The sequence below is a fragment of the Aegilops tauschii genome, chromosome 5 (assembly GCF_002575655.3).
Source record: "Aegilops tauschii subsp. strangulata cultivar AL8/78 chromosome 5, Aet v6.0, whole genome shotgun sequence".
Lineage (NCBI taxonomy): Eukaryota > Viridiplantae > Streptophyta > Magnoliopsida > Poales > Poaceae > Aegilops > Aegilops tauschii.
Window position 1 is genome coordinate 41362026 of NC_053039.3, and position 21876 is coordinate 41383901.

The window sequence follows — 21876 nt, forward strand, 5'->3', positions numbered from 1 at the left end:
TCTATCTACTACATCACTAAGCTCCCTTGGATTAGAGGCATTTAATTGAGGACATTGGTTTTGGATTGGGTTCCTAATTTTTATTTGGTCAACAATTTTGAAGGACCTCTCTCGTTCAAGTGAGGTGGGTAATTTTAATTTGGTTCATGATTTTGATAGGTCAACGATTTCTCAAATCAATCGGCAACAACAATCAACTTATAAAAATATACTAGTCTCGCGCACACTATCATTGCCTAACAGAAAATAAATAAATGCCAATATGCAACATTGTGACACCAAATATGATTTTGGATTGAGTTCCTAATTTTTCATGTGGTCAACAATTTCACAAGGAGCTCTCTCATTCAAGTGAGGTGTTCAATCTTGAATTTGGTTAACCATTTTGACTAATTAGTGAATTCTCAAATCAATCAAGAATAGCCAGCTTATAAAAATACATCAGCCTCCCACCCTCTCATTAGCTGAAAAAATAAATAAATGCCAACATGCGGCACTGTAGCATAAATATAATACATGTAGTCACCACTGTAAGAAACTCCCCTACGTGTGGGTTAATGTGCAGATAATACATAATTATACTCCTAGAAAGAGTCCATCAAAATACCACATTATATAAAAAAAGAAAACACACTTCAACATCTTCCCCACACGCCAAACCAATTTTTTTTTATCGAAATCCCAACAACACCAACCGCGCAGCAAAGCGCGTCGAATCCTTCTAGTTATTCTTGAATCTCAATTACATCCAAGCTATGCAAAGCGTTTATGGTTGACTTCATCATTTTTCAAAGCTCTACTACTACAGATTTACTCCATGTTTTCTATAGGCAAACATGAGTGCGGTGATGTGCATTGCAGAAGCTGTACCCAATGTCACGAATGTAATCCCAAAACAAAAAAAAACTGTTGCATCATCAAAAATTCAAGATCCATGGTTTGAAGAACTGCCCATGTGACAAATTCTGGCCAAATAGGCAAGAATTAAGTCCTCTTAAAGAGCCTCATTTAAAACAGAGCCAGCAGCGCCAAAACTTTCACACAGCCCTCACCAAACCAAATCAAAACGCATTTCTTTTCTTTCTAAAAAAGATCGCATTTTTTCGAATACAAATACAGAAAAAAATCCTCGCTTTCTCCCACGCCCACGTCCCTCCTCTCCGCCGTCTCCGTCACCTGCTCCAGTCCGCGACAGACATCTTCCGCCCCAGTCCCCGAGCTCCGCCGTTATCCCGCGCCCGCCCCTCCCTCCCTCCCCCGCCCCGCCCGCCTCCTCGCCGCCCGCGCGAATTCCCAAATCCCCAGGGGCTCTCGCGCGCTCGCATCCCTCCCACACCTCCTCGCGATCCCATCTCCTCGCGCGGCCGCCGGCGGAGCCTAGGGTTCAGGCGATGGAGGCCGCCGGGGACCGGTGAGCTCCCCTAAAGGCGGCTGTTTTAGCTTCCGTGACCGCGCGGGGGATCTCGAGCTCGCGGAAACCCTAGCTAGTTGCAACGGCGGCGGCCATGGACGTGGACGCGCGGATGGCCACGGAGTCGGACTCCGACTCGGACGCCGCCGCGGCGGCGCAGGCCGGCGGCACCGTGAGCGTCCCCGTTAGCGGGACCGAGACCCCCTCCGTGTCGCCGCCGCCAGAGGCTGCCACGGGGGCGGCAGCTCCTCCGGCGGCGGTGGCCGGGCCGAGGCCGGCCCCCGGGTACACGGTGGTGGACGCGTTGATGGACAAGAAGGAGGACGGGCCGGGGTGCCGCTGCGGGCACACGCTCACGGCCGTGCCTGCCGTCGGGGAGGAGGGCTCGCCGGGCTACATAGGCCAGCGGCTGATCCTCTTCGGCGGCGCCACCGCGCTCGAGGGCAACAACGCAACTCCACCCTCGTCGGCTGGGAGCGCCGGGATCCGTACGGCCCCTTCTACCCGAGTTTTTTTTCTTGTTTCAAATGGTTAGCTGGGTGCTGTAGGTCCTGCTTTCTAGCTTGTGTTGTCTGAGAGCTATAGTTCGAAGGGAAACTGAACAGCAGGCACTGATGTAGTTGGTGATCTTGCTTTGGAGTGGAAGGGAGGGAAAAACACGATTTTGAGGGTATGATCTACTGGGGATAGACGGACTGTGAATTTAGTCTTCCAGTGTCTCATTAAGAGGTAGAATTCAGAGTATTGCTTGCCGCTCTCGCGGGTATAGGCGGGATTGGGTTAATTAATGAGGCTGTGAGAATTTGAGGTGCTACCTTGTTTGGATACTATAATGAGTTGGACATCGATGTGTTATTCACGGTCTAAGTCTGCTCACCTTAATTGGAAGGCTAAATATAGGGATCTTATATTGTTTGAGGTGTAACATAGTCTGAAGGAATTGTAACCGTAACGAATGGTTTAGTTTTTTAATTTTCTGAAACCTGAACCAATCTTGCTTTGGAGTGGGAGAGAGGGAAAAAGAAATCAATTTTGGGAGGGAATGTTTTGTTGGGGATAGAAACTACGTAGGATGGATTGTGAATTTAGTGGTCCAGTGTCTCATTAAGAGGTGGAATTCAGAGTGTTGGCTGCTTGGTGCTCTTCGGGGTTTAGGCGGGATTCCGTTAATTAATGATGCTGTGAGAATTTGAGGTGCTACCTTGTTTGGGAAGTAATAACGAGTTGGAAATTAAGGCGTTAGATTGCCATGTGATTCTGTACTCACGCTTTTAATTGGATGGCTAAATATAGTGCTCTTATATCGGTTGAGGTGCCAAACTTAGTACTCCGAATGTGAGTACAATTAAATTCCACTCACGAGATCTCTGTCTCTGTGATGCCTGCCCTAGTTGTGTTGTCACGTTAGAATTGTTTTAACGTGTTAGAAATAGTACACTATGGTCTCAAACTGGAAATGTTGATTTGAACTTTTATGTGTCCGTACTCTTTATGGAGGTCTAACAAAGGATGAAATAAATTGCTCAAAACCCATACTTAGAGGTGTTGGAGGATCTTAGCTGGTTGGAAGGAAACTTGGTTTATTTAATTCCTTTACTTGAACATGTCTGACTGGTTGTACATACAATTGATTTGCTTAACGATCTCCTTGATGGCAGGTCTTGCTGGTGCCACCGCAGATGTTCACTGTTACGATGTGCTATCAAATAAATGGACCAGGTACTGTTTTGTATTTTTCAGTTTGGTGCTTCAGTGCTGTGTATTACTCCTTTTCCTAAGTTTTTTTATTGATCCCACAGCCTTTTCTGGCTTAGTATAGTTATTAGTTCTGATATACCACAACACAATGTTGTTAGGCTTACTCCACTTGGTGAACCTCCTTCACCAAGAGCTGCACATGTAGCAACTGCTGTTGGAACCATGGTGGTCATTCAGGTACTTTACACTTCTGTTTTCTTTTTGCTTTACATTAATAGGTGCATCATTTTTTGTCAGGTCAGTGCTAATATAAAACTAATTATAATTTCCCTTTCTCATTGTTTTCTGCCATGCAGGGTGGTATAGGCCCTGCTGGTTTATCTGCAGAGGACCTTCATGTTTTGGATCTTACACAACAACGTCCGCGATGGCACAGGTGTTTTTCACTTCACTATAATTTCATTTCAGAAAAATAGTTTTGCTACCATCTGTGCTGAGGGTTCTAAGCCTTCTATGCAGAGTCGTGGTTCAAGGGCCTGGTCCTGGTCCACGATACGGACATGTCATGGCCTTGGTTGGGCAACGATTCTTGTTGACCATTGGCGGAAATGATGGTAGACAATTTTCTTATGTGCTTATATGGCCTAGAATCGTAGCTTCTTGCAGATTGTTCCATCCTAATTGGTTTCAATGCTAACAATACATACTTATTTCAGGAAAGCGTCCCCTGGCAGACGTTTGGGCCCTTGATACTGCAGCAAAGCCATATGAATGGAGGAAACTTGAACCAGAAGGCGAAGGACCGCCTCCATGCATGTAAGTGAAAGCCTTCTCCTTTTGACCGTAGTTAGATTAAGGAGAGAAGAAAATTTTCTATGGTGGCATTGTCTTGGAATCTTGCAGTAATTATTAGCAAGCTGCTGTTAGTGGTGATGATGAGTTAGCTTTTTTTGTGCATGCTACCTTGCCTTTATTAATTATAACTACAAGGCTCTCAGCAGTCCCATTACACTTAGGTTTGCAGTGCAGCGCTTTATTTTGCTCTGGTAAATATGGAAAATCTTCGTCATATATAACTCATTGCTATTGCTATTTTCCAAAGCACTCGCCAGCCAAGTGTTTTCAGGTTTGTTAAGTCGTCTTGTATGAGAAACATCACAAATCTAAATAGAACCTTTTGCTATCTACTGTACTTCAGAGTTACTAGTTATTTGCTGCAACGAAACCTCACATTTGAGTAGCCGCAAGATATTTTTGTATGTTGCTGAAAGCAGAGTTGACTTTAGTTTTTTTATCCTTATGCTGACTGTAGTCTTGTATAATGTTGTTGCTCAGGTATGCAACTGCAAGTGCCCGCTCTGATGGTCTTCTTTTGCTCTGTGGTGGGAGGGACACTAATAGTGTGGTAAGTGACATACTACTTGGCAGTAAGTTCTTCAAGAGTATGGAGCGCAATTTATGAATTACTGATTGGGTATATTTAGTTATTTGACCATTTTGTTAATTTTCTTGTAATAGGAATATATGGTATCTATTTCACGTAGTTTTTAGGTTCAAAGCTGCCATAAGTCACAACAAGGGCTCATGCACTTTTCTCGTACAAGTGATAGTCAGAAGCACTGCATGCTTGTACAGAGTCACCGGCGGGTCATTCTTTTACATGCATGTACTTCTTTGCAGCATAGGATCAGTGAGTCCATCATGATTTTTGAGTGTGCACATTTTAGTCAGTTCACTTGTTAAATCATGCCCTTTAAACAATTTTGGATCAGAATCTGAAACAACCTTTTCGGGGTCCTTTTGGGATTACAGTATTTTACTGTTAGTTTTTAGAGGCAGCGATTTCTGTTATTAATGTCTTCTAAATTTGTGCTCCAGCGTACTCTGCACAGTTAACAATATGCTTTTTTTTGGCTAAAATCATCAGCCTCTGTCAAGTGCGTACGGTCTTGCAAAGCATAGGGATGGGCGTTGGGAGTGGGCAATTGCCCCTGGTGTCTCTCCATCACCCAGATATCAACATGCAGCTGTAAGTTGCCATTTTTTTTCCTGCTGGTTTGATTTGTTTGTTTAATTTTGAGATTGATCTCACTTTATTGTTGGTGCAATGCAATATTGCTATTTCATTTTCATGCTTTAGGTTTTTGTCAATGCACGACTTCATGTCTCAGGAGGGGCTCTTGGAGGCGGTCGCATGGTGGAAGACTCCTCTAGTGTGGCAGGTTCTATTTTTAGAACTTTGAAGTTATTAACATTTTATTTATTACTCCCTCCGGTCCATTTTAATTGTCTTGAGTTAGTACAGCTTTGTACTAAATCTTTCTTCCGTTGGTAACTAAAAGAAATGGATCTTAGTTTATTTGGCTGTAATGTGCAGGAAGATAATTTTAAATGAATTAGTTTTTTAGATTATATATTTGACTATGCTGAACTTCATTTCGCCTCCCTGTTGATACATACGGCCTTTTTTTTTTTGCTCAATGGTTTTGTTTTGGAGTGAACTCAATGGTTTTCACTATTTACTAAACATGGAAAGATGCATGCTGTTACTGGTTATATGTGCAGCACATATACCCCTTTTATGGAAGTAGATAGATGTTATGTTCAAATACTTGATATTTTCAGCATTGACCACTTGGTTGATGTTCAAATGCATTACTATTTCCAATCCTTATTTGTTGTGCCATTCTGTCATTCTTAGTGTTGGACACTGCTGCTGGAGTTTGGTGTGACACAAAATCAGTAGTTACAACTCCAAGGACAGGAAGATATAGTGCAGATGCAGCGGGTGGTGAGGCTTCTGGAGAGCTTACACGAAGGTGCAGGCATGCAGCTGCTGCGGTTGGTGATATGATATTCATTTATGGAGGTTTACGGGGAGGTAAACACCTCAGTTTCTAAGCCTCTTCTTACTCCCGACATACATGAATTATCCTCTGTTGTCCTGCAAGTTCTGTTCTTACGGTGGAATGCGGAATTGTCCTATTGAATCAAAATGTTCGCTAAACCAGTGGTTGCAAATTTACAAAGGGCAGCATGCTAAAATTACCATTCCTGCTTTAGATGTTTGAACTTACTTCACAGGGCTGGCCATTTCTTACGAATTTGTAGTTTAGTTAGTTATATGCAATTTACCTGTTCTGCTTCCTGTTTGCTAAGTGTAAATTCTGTTTATGGGGAGCTATATTGCTAGTTTATCCAGATTAACTGAAGTAACTGATCACTGATATATATGAGATGCTGATCAGTTAAAATGACACATTCATTCGAAATGGTTTTGCTTGTTTACAAATTCTTACTCAGATTTAGTACAGAATGGTCGATAACCTCTCCGAGAACATGTGATTTTTTTTTCTCAGTGATTTGCTGTGTTTTGTTAAATGATGTTAGTACTTGGTAGTGCTCTTGTGCATGAAGCTTGGATATTGGCATCTTCCTGTGGGGTAGCAAAGTCGCATGGTTGGTTGATGTTATAAACAATTCAGCCATATGATTGCGCTATTCACAAAATGTTGTCATTCCAGTGTTCGTCCATTGAGGCATCTTTACTTGTATGCTGGTGATGATATTCCTTCTAAGCCTTTTCTTTGTTAGGAAAACTGTAGGAACATCCAGTATTAGGCAATCAGCACATAATTAGATTTTGACTATGCTTACATATTCTTTTTTCCTCTCAAAAAAGGTGTGCAAGGGGTTCAATATTCAAACTTAAATAATCCCTAGTTCATTAATATGATTAAAGCCTCCTGTTCTCAATGTAAATTACCGCACCACATTTCTTCTTGAAATTTGACATCTGAGTTAGCAGAGTCAGAAGACCCCCAATTCGAACCCGTACACCTTATTATGGCCAAATCTCACCAATTTTGGCAACATTTGGAAGCATTATTTCAACAAGTATGTTTTTCTCATTCATAGAAATCTAGAAAAGCCAACTCCATAAATCTGTGTTAGTTACCTGTTTAGAGGTCAGTAGAAGTGCTGCTTCTGACTGATTGGAATTTGGAAGCTGGTACAAGCAAGTCTTTGAAACTGTGTTCAGGATTGGTTTCAAATCCTGCTCAGAAGCGACCACACACATAATTGCTATTCCTTGCACAGTGCATTACAATAAAGTACAGTGTAGCTATCTTATAATTTATCTTTGTTGTTTGTTTACTTTGTTGATTTTGTTTGTGGAGTAGCTGGGAAGAATGTTTTTTTTTCATTTCTTTAACATTTCCTCCAGTTTCAAAGTACATAGGTGTTCATTTGTTTTCTTTCTGTTGATGCAAGAATTCATATGTAATTGTACCACAGGTGTGTTGTTAGACGACCTTCTTGCTGCAGAAGATCTTGCTGCTGCTGAAACAACAAGTGCAGCTAACCATGCAGCTGCAGCTGCCGCTAATATGCAAGCTGGAGGAACACCTGGCAGATTTGCTTACAATGATGAACAAACAGGGCAAACGACTACAGAAACAACTGCTGATGGAGCTGTGGTTCTTGGAACCCCAGTTGCACCTCCTGTTAATGGGGATGTGTATACTGATATCAGCCCTGAGAATGCGGTGATCCAGGGACAGAGGTTTGCATCATTTCTGTTCTAGACTTGTGCTGTCCATCTTTCTTTGCATGGGTCTTCTGTTCATATTAAATTTGAGCTATATTGAGATGTGTGTTTCAAATCTTTTTTTTGGGTGTATGTGTTTAGGAGATCAAGCAAAGGTGTTGATTATTTGGTTGAAGCATCTGCTGCAGAGGCTGAGGCAATCAGTGCTACTTTGGCTGCTGTAAAGGCCAGGCAAGTTAATGGTGAGATGGAGCATTCACCTGACTCTCCAGACACCACACAAAGCGGGAAGCTAAATTCAAGCCTTATCAAACCAGATGTTGCTCTTGCAAACAATTCAACACCACCTCCTGGGGTTCGGTTACACCATAGAGCGGTGAGTAAAAAATACAATTAATCTGAGCTTTGTATCCTTATTAATTCCATGTCCTTCTGTTCATTTATTTTCTTGGTGGATTATCCTTCAACTGACAGCAATATATTACTCCCTCTGTCCCACAGTATAAGATCGTTTCTCAAGCTAACATAGCTTGGAAAATGATCTTATATTATGGGACGGAGGGGGTATATCTTAGAGGTTGTCCTCTGAACAGTTTAGCTCAAGTTGCTCGGTGGCATGCTTGACAACATTTTTCTTTTTGTAGGTTGTGGTAGCAGCAGAAACAGGAGGTGCCTTAGGTGGCATGGTTAGGCAGCTGTCAATTGATCAGTTTGAAAATGAAGGAAGAAGGGTTATCTATGGCACTCCTGAGAATGCAACTGCAGCTAGAAAATTACTGGATCGGCAAATGTCTATTAATAGTGTGCCCAAAAAGGTATTCTACTCTGCAGAAACCAAGTTATCTGTGAAAACAAGACATGCTAGAAGTACTTTTTTGTAGATTTGAAGAATCTGTATGATAAAAGGTTATATAGTACACCCTCCATTTTTGTGTGAGATGCGGGTATATAGATGAAACTTACTTAGAGGGAGATTTCTAATTTGCCTTAAAATTCTACTCTTGGGTCATTTAACCAGGTAATTGCCTCTCTCTTGAAACCCCGTGGTTGGAAGCCCCCTGTACGAAGGCAATTCTTCTTGGACTGTAATGAGATTGCAGATCTATGTGATAGTGCCGAAAGGATATTTTCAAGTGAACCAAGTGTCATAAAGCTTAAAGCTCCCATTAAGATATTTGGTGATTTGCATGGTCAATTTGGTGACCTAATGCGCTTATTCGACGAGTATGGTGCTCCCTCAACAGCAGGAGATATTGCGTGAGTGTCTTTTTTTTCACCTTTTCCTATTTTGAGGATTTGTTACTATCTTGTCAGAGACCACGTTGATGATCTCACATGTATTTTTTTAAATTACAGTTACATTGATTATCTCTTCTTGGGAGACTATGTTGATCGTGGTCAACATAGTTTGGAGACTATTACTCTTCTCCTTGCACTGAAGGTAGTAACTATCATGCTGTGAGCGTACCATTAGGTTGTTTTTTTATTTTGAATTGTGATGCCAAGCTCACTGTGAAATTCAGGTTGAATATCCTCAAAATGTACATTTGATTCGAGGGAATCATGAGGCAGCAGATATCAATGCGCTGTTTGGGTTCCGGATAGAGTGCATAGAGCGAATGGTAATGGTTCATCTTTTCATATTACATGTCTGATGTCGCTACGCTTTTATTGCGTGCCTAAATCACTCTGCTCTGGTTTAAAAATTAGGGTGAGCGGGATGGAATCTGGACCTGGCATCGTGTTAATAGGTTATTTAATTGGCTTCCTTTGGCTGCCCTAATAGAGAAGAAAATAATCTGCATGCATGGTGGTATTGGGCGTTCCATTAACCACATAGAGCAAATTGAAAATCTTCAAAGACCGATTACCATGGAAGCAGGCTCAGTTGTTCTAATGGATCTTTTATGGTTAGCAATTTAACTGCTCTTTTTTTATCACACTATTATTGAAAGATCCTCATTCAATATTTTTTTTATTGTTATAAAGGTCGGATCCAACTGAGAATGACAGTGTTGAAGGACTCAGACCAAATGCTCGGGGCCCAGGTCTTGTCACCTTTGGGGTAAGCACCATCTGTGTTTTGATTAGATCTTTTCTCCATGTTGGTTCCTGTGGCCTATGAAAACTAACATGCACTGTTACCACAGCCTGACCGTGTTATGGAGTTCTGCAACAACAATGACCTACAATTAATTGTGCGAGCACACGAGTGTGTGATGGATGGCTTTGAGCGTTTCGCCCAAGGTCACTTGATCACCCTCTTCTCGGCAACAAACTACTGTGGTATGGACATGTTATTCTTGCATAATTTATTCTTGTCATCCCTTGCAGTTGGACTGGCCCCATTTGCTCATACATTATATGCACAGGTACGGCAAACAACGCAGGTGCAATCTTAGTTCTGGGAAGGGACCTTGTGGTTGTCCCAAAACTCATTCATCCTTTGCCACCTGCCATTACATCTCCTGAGACATCCCCGGAGCATCATATTGAGGACACATGGATGCAGGTAGGCTGCTTTATTGAAAGACACTGATGTATTTGCACGAGGTCATAACGTTGTTTGCCCACTTCTAACTCCCATCTTGTGTTAAAACCAGGAACTAAATGCCAACAGGCCACCAACTCCGACCAGGGGCCGCCCTCAAGCAGCTAGCAATGACCGAGCAGGCCCTCTTGCGTGGATATAGCGGCTTCGCGGCATGCTGAAGCAATCTGTTCTAAGTCTCCGTCAGTGGGTCCTGGCTATATTTATCCATTCTGCCCACAGGCGGATGATCTTATGCCCAGGTGACATGCTATCCCACAGCAATGGCAACAGGAAATCTTTTGCGGGGATCATCTAAGCTTAGCGATCTGAGGGCAAAGGCGCAGAAGTTTTGCCGGTCACCTCGGACAGAGCTCTCCAAGCTTTTCCCTAAACATGACAAGTAGAGGAGCCGGCCATCGGCCTACCGATAGATCCTGCCTGCTAGGCTTCACCTGTACATATGCGCAGATGCCAGCCGGCAGATAGATGGGGTGTATGTTGTTTTGTCGACAGATTGGAGGGGGCAGAAGGGGATGATAGTGTTACTGTACTAGGTATTCTTTTCCTGTGTCTAGTTTCTTTTTCCCAACATGTTGCAAAGTAATGGAGTGGCCAAAGGAGGAGTAAACTTCATTTGATGGGGGCCTGTCTGCCAGCCCTTGTAAAATAGTGGTATTCACCTGTTTGTGTTATCACAGTGCCCCCTCTCACTGTAATTTGTCTCTGGTGCTTGTGTACAATACCATTCTTTTTCTGTTTAAAGGTTTTTGGTGGTGGTGAGCACAATTGGTGATTTAATTTAATTTATTGTAGGAGCTGCCCAGTTTTTACATCTTTGTTGTGTTTATTTTGGTGGATGCAGTTTTACCGGTTCTTTTTAACCCTGGACAATTCTGATAGGAAACAACTTTGGCACTGTAGAAGTATTTATATTTGTCAGTGAACGATGTTAGTAGATATCAAAACCAAACCTTGCCATGGAGATTCTGTTTATGTGCAGTGCTGTATATTGTGGCAAAATATCATTGAAAAAATCTGAATTTATGCAGATTTACATTTTTACTGAATTAGCAAACATGTGAGAACTCTAAAAGTTAACTCTTTTTTTTCTTTTGAAAATAACGTAGATATGTTATAAAGATTCACTAGAAATACAAAGCACGCCAAATATATTGAAAGTTACATTAAGGTTTCTAGAACGAACTAGAGGAATTTACATCGAAACTTTGTCTAATCTGTCCCAACAGACGAATTTTTGATGTATTGGAGCCTGGAAGACCGACTCGAAGATGAAGCATCGTCCTTGCAAGGGCTAAACCCCTAATCTATCAACTAGTTAGAGCTGAGGCACCAGGCCCCTCCCTGCCATTGGCCGTCGGAGTGGTAGGCGGGGGTGAGACTTTGCCCTAGTTGCGTTGCAAAGTTAACTCTCTTTAACCAATAAAGGTCGTTTTTCACTGGAAAAAAAGAGTGATGCTTTAGGTTTTGCAAGGGCACGAGCGAGCAATTTTCACAAACAATCTCTATACATACTTGAGTACTTAGTTTCAAAAGATACATATTGTAAAATTATTTGCAATGAATATCTAACAAATCCAAACAATTATTTACAATTAGCAAAGAATATATATATATATAGATTGTGGTGTTTTTTTTTTATGTAAAGGACAAACTATTTTCTTGATCCAGATTATATGTACTTTATGACATTGACATAGTTTCCTACAAGGTAATTTAACCATTAGTTTAATTATGTGCAACGATGTCGTCTCACATATATGAATAAACATACACACAATAGAACATTTTACGATAAATCCAGTAATACTGATTTGATGCTTGTGGATGCTACTTCCTTGTTCCGACATTGGACTTCAGTAACAGCAACATCTACCTGCCATTGACTCCTGGATTGTATTTTCATTCTACTTCCTCTGATTTTGTTATAATTTTGGTGTTCAATCAATATGCAGTTTCGGCTAAAAATACAAAGAGTGGGCTTTTTGTATGCTATACAAAGACTGTGCTTGTGAAGTGTTCGCAGCACCACTTGTTGGTTGCAGCAAGGCTCCTCCTATTCTCGATCTTGTATTAGCGGATTGTAACCATCTAGTTGTGGAATAAAGCTCCCTTTTACCCCGGAAAAAAAGATGTGGTAATCCACTCAAATTACCAAGCCAAGCAAGCAGCCATTGTGAGTCGTCTCGTGGTAAGATTTGAGTGGCTGGCGAAGCGGGAGAAGGAAGTCAGTCTACCGGCGAGAGGGAGAGAGTGTGGCCACGGAAGGCCTGATAACGAGAGGTGAAGGAGACCCCATGAGAGACGGAGGAGACCTTGCGCGGCGCTCCGCTCTGCCTCAAACACCTCTCCTCCCTCGCTCCTTATCTTCCTCCCAATGGATAGCTCCGGATGAAGGAAATATGCCCTAGAGGCAATAATAAAGTTATTATTTATTTCCTTATTTCATGATAAATGTTTATTATTCATGCTAGAATTATGTTAACCGAAAACTTAATACATGTGTGAATACATAGACAAACAGAGTGTCACTAGTATGCCTCTACTTTGACTAGCTCGTTAATCAAAGATGGTTACGTTTCCTAGCCATAGACATGTGTTGTCATTTGATGAACGGGATCACATCATTAGAGAATGATGTGATTGACTTGACCCATTCCGTTAGCTTAGCAGTTGATCGTTTAGTATGTTGCTATTGCTTTCTTCATGACTTACACATGTTCCTATGACTATGAGATTATGCAACTCCCGAATACCGGAGGATCACTTTGTGTGCTATCAAACATCACAACGTAATTGGGTGATTATAAAGATGCTCTACAGGTGTCTCCGATGGTGTTTGTTGAGTTGGCATAAATCGAGATTAGGATTTGTCACTCCGATTGTCAGAGAGGTATCTCTAGGCCCTCTCGGTAATGCACATCACTATAAGCCTTGCAAGCAATGTGACTAATGAGTTAGTCACGAGATGATGCATTACGGAACGAGTAAAAAGACTTGCAGGTAACGAGATTGAACTAGGTATTGAGATACCGACGATCGAATCTCGGGCAAGTAACATACCGATGACAAAGGGAACAACGTATGTTGTTATGCGGTGTGATCGATAAAGATCTTCATAGAATATGTAGGAACCAATATGAGCATCCAGGTTCCGCTATTGTTTATTGACCGGAGATGAGTCTCGGTCATGTCTACATAGTTCTCAAACCCGTAGGGTCCGCACGCTTAACGTTCGGTGACGATCGGTATTATGAGTTTATGTATTTTGATGTACCGAAGGTAGTTCGAAGTCCCGGATGTGATCACGGACATGATGAGGAGTCTCGAAATGGTCGAGACATAAAGATTGATATATTGGACGATGTTATTCGGACACCGGATGAGTTTTGGGGGTCACCGGATAAATATCGGAGTGCCGGGAGGGGGGGGGGGTTATCGGAACCCCCGGGGGAACTAATAGGCCAACATGGGCCTTGTGTGTGTGTGTGAGAGAGGAGGGGCCCTTAGGGCTGGCCGCGCCCCCCTTTGTGGAGTCCGAATTGGACAAGGAGGGGGGGGGGGGCGGCGCCCCCTTTTTTCCCTCCCTCTCTCCCACTCCTTCCTTCCCCCTCTTCCTTCCCTTGTTGGAAACCTACTAGGAATAGGATTCCTAGTAGGAATCCTACTTGGGGGCGCGCCCCTTAAGGGATGGCCGGCCTCCCCCTTGCTCCTTTATATACGGGGGCAGGGGGCACCCTAGAACACACAACAGACATTGTCTTAGCCGTGTGCGGTGCCGCCTCCATCATAATCCACCTCGGTCATATCGTTGCAGTGCTTAGGCGAAGCCCTGCACCGGTAGCTTCATCATCACCGTCATCACGCCGTCGTGCTGACGAAGCTCTCCCTCGACACTCAGCTGGATCGAGAGTTCGTGGGACGTCACCGAGCCGAACGTGTGCAGATCGCGGAGGTGCCGTACTTTCGGTGCTAGGATCGGTCGGATCGTGAAGATGTACGACTATGATGACCCACAAGTACAGGGGATCTATCATAGTCCTTTCGATAAGTAAGAGTGTCGAACCCAACGAGGAGCAGAAGGAAATGATAAGCGGTTTTCAGCAAGGTATTCTCTGCAAGCACTGAAATTATCGGTAACCGATAGTTTTGTGATAAGATAATTTGTAACGGGTAACAAGTAATGAAAGTAAATAAGGTGCAACAAGGTGGCCCAATCCTTTTTGTAGCAAAGGACAAGCCTGGACAATTTCTTATATGAAGGAAAACGCTCCCGAGGACACATGGAAATTATCGTCAAGCTAGTTTTCATCACGTTCATATGATTCGCGTTCGGTACTTTGATAATTTGATATGTGGGTGGACCGGTGCTTGGGTGCTGCCCTTACTTGGACAAGCATCCCACTTATGATTAACTCCTATTGCAAGCATACGCAACTACAAAAGAAGTATTAAGGTAAACCTAACCATAACATGAAACATATGGATCCAAATCAGCCCCTTACGAAGCAACGCATAAACTAGGGTTTAAGCTTCTGTCACTCTAGCAACCCATCATCTACTTATTACTTCCCAATGCCTTCCTCTAGGCCCAAACAATGGTGAAGTGTCATGTAGTCGATGTTCACATAACACCACTAGAGGAGAGACAACATACATCTCATCAAAATATCGAACGAATACCAAATTCACATGACTACTAATAGCAAGACTTGTCCCGTGTCCTCAGGAACAAACCTAACTACTCACAAAGCATATTCATGTTCATAATCAGAGGGGTATTAATATGCATATAGGATATGAACATATGATCTTCCACCAAATAAACCAACTAGCATCAACTACAAGGAGTAATCAACACTACTAGCAACCTACAGGTACCAATCCCAGACTTGGAGACAAAGATTGGATACAAGAGATGAACTAGGGTTTTAGAGGAGATGGTGCTGGTGAAGATGTTGATGGAGATTGGCCCCCTCCCGATGAGAGGAGCGTTGGTGATGTTAATGACGATGATTTCCCCCTCCCGGAGGGAAGTGTCCCCGGCAGAACAGCTCCGCCAGAGCCCTAGATTGGTTCCGCCAAGGTTCCGCCTCGTGGCGGCGGAGTTTCGTCCCGTAAGCTTGCTTCTGATTTTTTCTCGGACGAAAGACTTCATATAGTAAAAGATGGCCACCGGAGGGCCACCAGGGGGCCCACGAGGCAGGGGGGCGCGCCCAGGGGGGTAGGGCGCGCCCCCACCCTCGTGGCCAGGGTGTGGGCCCCCTCTGGTATTTTCTTCGCTCAGTATTTTTTATTATTTCCAAAAATAACTTCCGTGGAGTTTCAGGACTTTTGGAGTTGTACAGAATAGGTCTCTAATATTTGCTCCTTTTCCAGCCCAGAATTCCAGCTGTCGGCATTCTTCCTCTTTATGTAAACCTTGTAAAATAAGAGAGAATAGGCATACATATTGTGACATAATGTATAATAACAGCCCAATATGCAATAAATATCGATATAAAAGCATGATGCAAAATGGACGTATCAACTCCCCCAAGCTTAGACCTCGCTTGTCCTCAAGCGGAAGCCGACAACGATAAATATGTCCACATGTTTAGAGATGGAGGTGTCGATAAAATAAAATACGGACATGAAGGCATCATGATCATTCTTATAACAGCAACATATATGGATATTGTCATATGATTTCTTATGCTCAAGTAATAATCTACTCACAATGGAAAGTATGAATCAGAAACTTCATTGAGAACTAACAAACTATAATCTCAGTCATTGAGGCAATTGCAATTTATCATAACATCAGAAAGAGTCAATACAAGAGCTTTTCAGCAAGTCCACATACTCAACTATCATTTAGTATTTCACAATTGCTAACACTCACGCAATACTTGTGGTTATGGAGTTTTAATCGGACACAGAGAAAGATAGGGGCTTATAGTTTCGCCTCCCAACCTTTTACCTCAAGGGTAATGTCAACAATAATAGTTCATGCTAACTTACATCCAATTGGATATATATATATATGTATGTATATATCAGGATCTTTCCAACACAAGGTGCTTGCCAAAGGATAAAATGTAAAAAGGAAAGGTGAAGCTCACCGTGACTCTTGCATAAGGGTAAGAGATAAAAGTAAAAGATAGGCCCTTCGCAGAGGGAAGCAAAGGTTGTCATGCGCTTTCAGGGTTGGATGCACAAAATCTTAATGCGAAAGAACATTCTTGATGACCCACAAGTATAGGGGATCTATCATAGTCCTTTCGATAAGTAAGAGTGTCGAACCCAACGAGGAGCAGAAGGAAATGATAAGCGGTTTTCAGCAAGGTATTCTCTGCAAGCACTGAAATTATCGGTAACAGATAGTTTTGTGATAAGATAATTTGTAACGGGTAACAAGTAATGAAAGTAAATAAGGTGCAGCAAGGTGGCCCAATACTTTTTGTAGCAAAGGACAAGCCTGGACAATTTCTTATATGAAGGAAAACGCTCCCGAGGACACATGGAAATTATCGTCAAGCTAGTTTTCATCACGTTCATATGATTCACGTTCGGTACTTTGATAATTTGATATGTGGGTGGACCGGTGCTTGGGTGCTGCCCTTACTTGGACAAGCATCCCACTTATGATTAACTCCTATTGCAAGAATCCGCAACTACAAAAGAAGTATTAAGGTAAACCTAACCATAGCATGAAACATATGGATCCAAATCAGCCCCTTACGAAGCAACGCATAAACTAGGGTTTAAGCTTCCGTCACTCTAGCAACCCATCATCTACTTATTACTTCCCAATGCCTTCCTCTAGGCCCAAACAATGGTGAAGTGTCATGTAATCGACGTTCACATAACACCACTAGAGGAGAGACAACATACATCTCATCAAAATATCGAACGAATACCAAATTCACATGACTACTAATAGCAAGACTTCTCCCGTGTCCTTAGGAACAAACCTAACTACTCACAAAGCATATTCATGTTCATAATCAGAGGGGTATTAATATGCATATAGGATCTGAACATATGATCTTCCACCAAATAAACCAACTAGCATCAACTACAAGGAGTAATCAACACTACTAGCAACCTACAGGTACCAATCCCAGACTTGGAGACAAAGATTGGATACAAGAGATGAACTAGGGTTTTAGAGGAGATGGTGCTGGTGAAGATGTTGATGGAGATTGGCCCCCTCCCGATGAGAGGAGCGTTGGTGATGACGATGGCGATGATTTCCCCCTCCCGGAGGGAAGTGTCCCCGGCAGAACAGCTCCGCCAGAGCCCTAGATTGGTTCCGCCAAGGTTCCGCCTCGTGGCGGCGGAGTTTTGTCCCGTAAGCTTGCTTCTGATTTTTTCTCGGACGAAAGACTTCATATAGCAGAAGATGGCCACCAGGGGGCCCACGAGGCAGGGGCGCACGCAGGGGGTAGGGCGCGCCCCTCACCCTCGTGGCCAGGGTGTGGGCCCCCTCTGGTATTTTCTTCGCTCAGTATTTTTTATTATTTTCAAAAATAACTTTCGTGGAGTTTCAGGACTTTTGGAGTTGTGCAGAATAGGACTCTAATATTTGCTCCTTTTCCAGCCCAGAATTCCAGCTGCCGACATTCTCCCTCTTTATGTAAACCTTGTAAAATAAGAGAGAATAGGCATAAGTATTGTGACATAATGTATAATAACAGCCCAATATGCAATAAATATCGATATAAAAGCATGATGCAAAATGGACGTATCAGACTACATCAACCGCGTTGTCATAACGCTTCCGCTTACGGTCTATGAGGGTACGTGGACTACACTCTCCCCTCTCGTTGCTATGCATCACCATGATCTTGCGTGTGCGTAGGATTTTTTTTTGAAATTACTACGTTCCCCAACAGTGGTATCAGAGCCAGGTTTATGCATAGATGTTATATGCACGAGTAGAACACAAATGAGTTGTGGGCGTGTCGGGGAAACGACACCTATGGGATCACAAGAATCCCTACTATGGTTGCCGGGGCGCGGGGTTGCAAGAAGAGGAGGATCAGTAGCCAGCATGAGGATCGTTTACCCAGGTTCGGGCCGCGAGGATGCGTAAACCCTAGTCCTGCTTTGGTGGGTGTATTTCAGAGAGTTCTTGAGCTCTCGAACTAGCTGTGGTGAGTGCGTGGTTCGAAAGAGCTGAATCCTTCTCCAGTATGCCATGGGCCTCCTTTTATAGTCGAAAGGGGCTGCCACAGTGGCACACAGGAGGTGGAAAGGCGCACAGTGCTATGAGCTTATCGCTCGTATTACAGGACAAGACGCATTTAATGCGCAGCTTAGGTGTCCCCTTGCTTTATCGGGGACGGGGGTGAGGCCCGTCTCGTCCGTCGCCGCTCTTCCTCGCTTCGACACGCGCCCTGGCCAGTGAGGCATGCGGTGCCATGTAGGCAGGCAGGCAGGCAGCTGAGGTGGTGCGGTGGTGGAGCCTTCACGAAGATCTGCATGCCGCCACGCAGGCGCTTGGCGAGTTGGCCCGGGAGCTGCATGTTGCCACACAGGTGCCTGCTCAGCTGGTTGAGCTGGCAGCTGCATGCGAACGACGGCAGAAACTTGGTTGGTGCGGGCCTGGCGGTGGCCCTGCTGGCGTCCTTGGCGAGGGTCTTGCCGTGGCGCGCTGTCGTCCCCGGCAAGGACCTTGCCCGGGGTCTGGTGGCCTTCCTCGGCAAGGATCTTGCCGAGGATCGTCGTCTTCTAATCCTCATCTGATCTTGAATATGTCTTCACAAAGATCTGCATGCCACCACAGAGGTGCCTTCCCGAGCCCTGGCCCCACGTGGATGATGGCATTGGGGACCGTGGGCTCAAGGGTGGCTCGCTCTGTTGGTGTGGGGCCAGCTGCCCCGACAAGGGTCTTGCCGGGGCTGCTGAGGCTGCCCCGGCAAGGGCCTTGCCGGGGGAACCTTCTTCGTCCCTCTGCTCTTTGTGGTCTTGGCCTTGGCGTTGCTCTGGCTGTCTTGGGCTTCGGTCTTACCTTGGCTCACCTCCCCTGTTCTGCTTGGTGCGACCGTGGGCTCGGCTCCGACTGCCCGTGCACAGGTAAAGGGGTACAAAGGTGTGCCCCTTCTTTTGTACACCGACAGGGCGATAATAGTCGTACTGCTTACCAGCATTTCATACTTTGATTCGGCGGTATTGTTGGATGAAGCGGCCCGGACCGACATTACGCGTACGCTTACGCGAGACTGGTTCTACCGACGTGCTTCGCACACAGGTGGCTGGCGGGTGTCAATTTCTCGAACTTTAGTTGAATCGAGTGTGGCTACGCCCGGTCCTTGTTGAAGGTTAAAACAACACATACTTGACGAAAAATCATTGTGGTTTTGATGCGTAGGTAAGAACGGCTCTTGCTCAGCCCGTAGCAGCCACGTAAAACTTGCAACAACAAAGTAGAGGACGTCTAACTTGTTTTTGCAGGGCATGTTGTGATGTGATATGGCCAAGACGTGATGAGATATAAATTGTTGTATGAGCTGATGATGTTTTGTTAAAGTTATCGGCAACTGGCAGGAGCCTTATGGTTGTCTCTTTATTGCATAAGATGCAAGTGCCATGTAATTGCTTTACTTTATCGCTATGCGATAGCAATAGTTGCAAAAACAATAGCTGGTGAGACGACCATGTGACGACACGTTGATAAAAGATCAAGATGATAGAGATCATGGTGTCATGCCGGTAACAATGGAGATCATGACAGTACTTTGGAGATGGAGATCAAAAGCACAAGATGATGATGGCCATATCATGTCACATATTTTGATTGCATGTGATGTTTATCTTTTATACATCTTATTTTGCTTAGTTCGGCGGTAGCTTTATAAGATGATCCCTTACTAAAATTTCAAGGTATAAGTGTACTCCCTGAGTATGCACCGTTGCGACAGTTCTTCGTGCCGAGACACCACGTGATGATCGGGTGTGATAAGCTCTACGTTCACATACAACGGGTGCAAGCCAGTTTTGCACACGCAGAATACTCGGGTTAAACTTGCCGAGCCTAGCATATGCAGATATGGCCTCGGAACACTAAGGCTGAAAGGTCGAGTGTGAATCATATAGTAGATATGATCAACATAGTGATGTTCACCATTGAAAACTACTCCATCTCACGTGATGATCGAACATGGTTTAGTTGATTTGGATCACGTGATCACTTAGATGATTAGAGGGATGTCAATCTAAGTGGGAGTTCTTAAGTAATATGATTAATTGAACTTTAATTTATCATGAACTTAGTCCTGATAGTATTTGCATATCTATGTTGTAGATCAATAGCTCGCGATGTTGTTCCCCGTTTATTTTTTGATATGTTCCTAGAGAAAAATAAGTTGAAAGATGATAGTAGCAAAGATGCGGACTAGCTCCGTGATCTGAGGATTATCCTTATTGCTGCACAGAAGTATTATGTCCTTGATGCACCGCTAGGTGACAGAACTATTGCAGGAGCAGATGCAGACGTTATGAACGTTTTGACAAAAGCTCAATATGATGACTACTTGATAGTTTAGTGCACCATGCTTTACGGCTTAGAACCGGGATTTCAAAAATGTTTTGAACGCCACGGAGCATATAAGATGTTCCAAGAGTTGAAATTGGTATTTCATACTCATGCCCGTGTCAAGAGGTATGAGACCTCTGACAGTACTTTGCCTACAAGATGGAGGAGAATAGCTCAACCACTGAGCATGTGCTTAGATTGTCTGGGTACTACAATTGCTTGAATCAAGTGGGAGTTAATCTTCCAGATAAGATAGTAATTGACAAAGTTCTCTAGTCACTATCACCAAGTTACTAGAACTTCGTGATGAACTATAATATGCAAGGGATGACGAAAACAATTCCCAAGCTCTTCGCAATGCTAAAATCGGCGAAGGTAGAAATCAAGAAAAACATCAAGTGTTGATGGTTGACAAGACCACTAGTTTCAAGAAAAAGGGCAAAGAGAAGAAGGGGTACTTCAAGAAGAACGGCAAGCAAGTTGCTGCTCAAGTGAAGAAGCCCAAGTCTGGACCTAAACTTGAGACTAAGTGCTTCTACTGCAAAGGGACTGGTCACTGGAAGCGGAACTACCCTAAGTATTTGGCGGATAAGAAGGATGGCAAAGTGAACAAAGGTATATTTGATATACATGTTATTGATGTGTACTTTACTAGTGTTTATAGCAACCCCTCAGTATTTGATACTAGTTCAGTTGCTAAGAGTAGTAACTCGAAACAGGAGTTGCAAAATAATCAGAGACTAGTTAAGGGCGAGGCAGTGGCGGATCCAGGATTTGAAGTTATCCGGGGCGGACTTTTGTACAAAACAAAATTTTGAAACCACGATGCATTGAAAGAAGACAATCAGCAAAATTAATTGACCAAGTAGTATGGATACAGGCAAGACGATCAATACAATTAATATTTCAAAGTAGTTTCATTCTCAAGGCACAATATATATGATGTGACGAAAAAATAATATAATGTCTGCTTCATCTTCTTAGGTTAGTATAGCATCAAATTTGCTAATTAAATTTCAAGAATTAGGCCAATGTAACAAGAAATTAAAGAAATATAGAAGCATGAGAGCAGAAGGTTAGGGGAGAATGAACAAACTTGCTATTTGCTCTCTCTCTTGGCTTGATCGGGAAGGACCGTGGCA

The 21876-nt window shown here is 43.5% G+C and overlaps 1 protein-coding gene across 1 annotated transcript; it reads left to right on the top strand.

Annotated features, from left to right (window-relative positions):
• The first annotated feature begins 1226 nt into the window (after nt 1-1226).
• LOC109735098 (serine/threonine-protein phosphatase BSL2 homolog) lies at nt 1227-11024 on the top strand. The gene is made up of 21 exons (XM_020294306.4): nt 1227-1899; nt 3070-3130; nt 3268-3346; nt 3466-3545; nt 3629-3723; nt 3826-3925; nt 4445-4514; nt 5037-5138; nt 5250-5331; nt 5811-5990; nt 7409-7676; nt 7803-8037; nt 8306-8476; nt 8680-8918; nt 9018-9102; nt 9185-9283; nt 9372-9571; nt 9651-9726; nt 9812-9947; nt 10034-10173; nt 10265-11024. Exons 1-21 carry the CDS (start codon nt 1506-1508, stop codon nt 10352-10354), a joined length of 2982 nt encoding a protein of 993 aa, XP_020149895.1. The 5' UTR covers nt 1227-1505; the 3' UTR covers nt 10355-11024.
• Nucleotides 11025-21876: the final 10852 nt, after the last annotated feature.

What these genes read in the sequence shown, in the direction of transcription:
- LOC109735098 (XM_020294306.4), top strand. Translation starts at nt 1,506, where the DNA reads ATGGACGTGGACGCGCGGATGGCCACGGAGTCGGACTCCGACTCGGAC. An exon ending in TTAATAGTGTGCCCAAAAAG is followed by an intron (nt 8,477 to 8,679) that starts GTATTCTACTCT and finishes TCATTTAACCAG; the next exon opens with GTAATTGCCTCTCTCTTGAA. An exon ending in GTTCTAATGGATCTTTTATG is followed by an intron (nt 9,572 to 9,650) that starts GTTAGCAATTTA and finishes ATTGTTATAAAG; the next exon opens with GTCGGATCCAACTGAGAATG.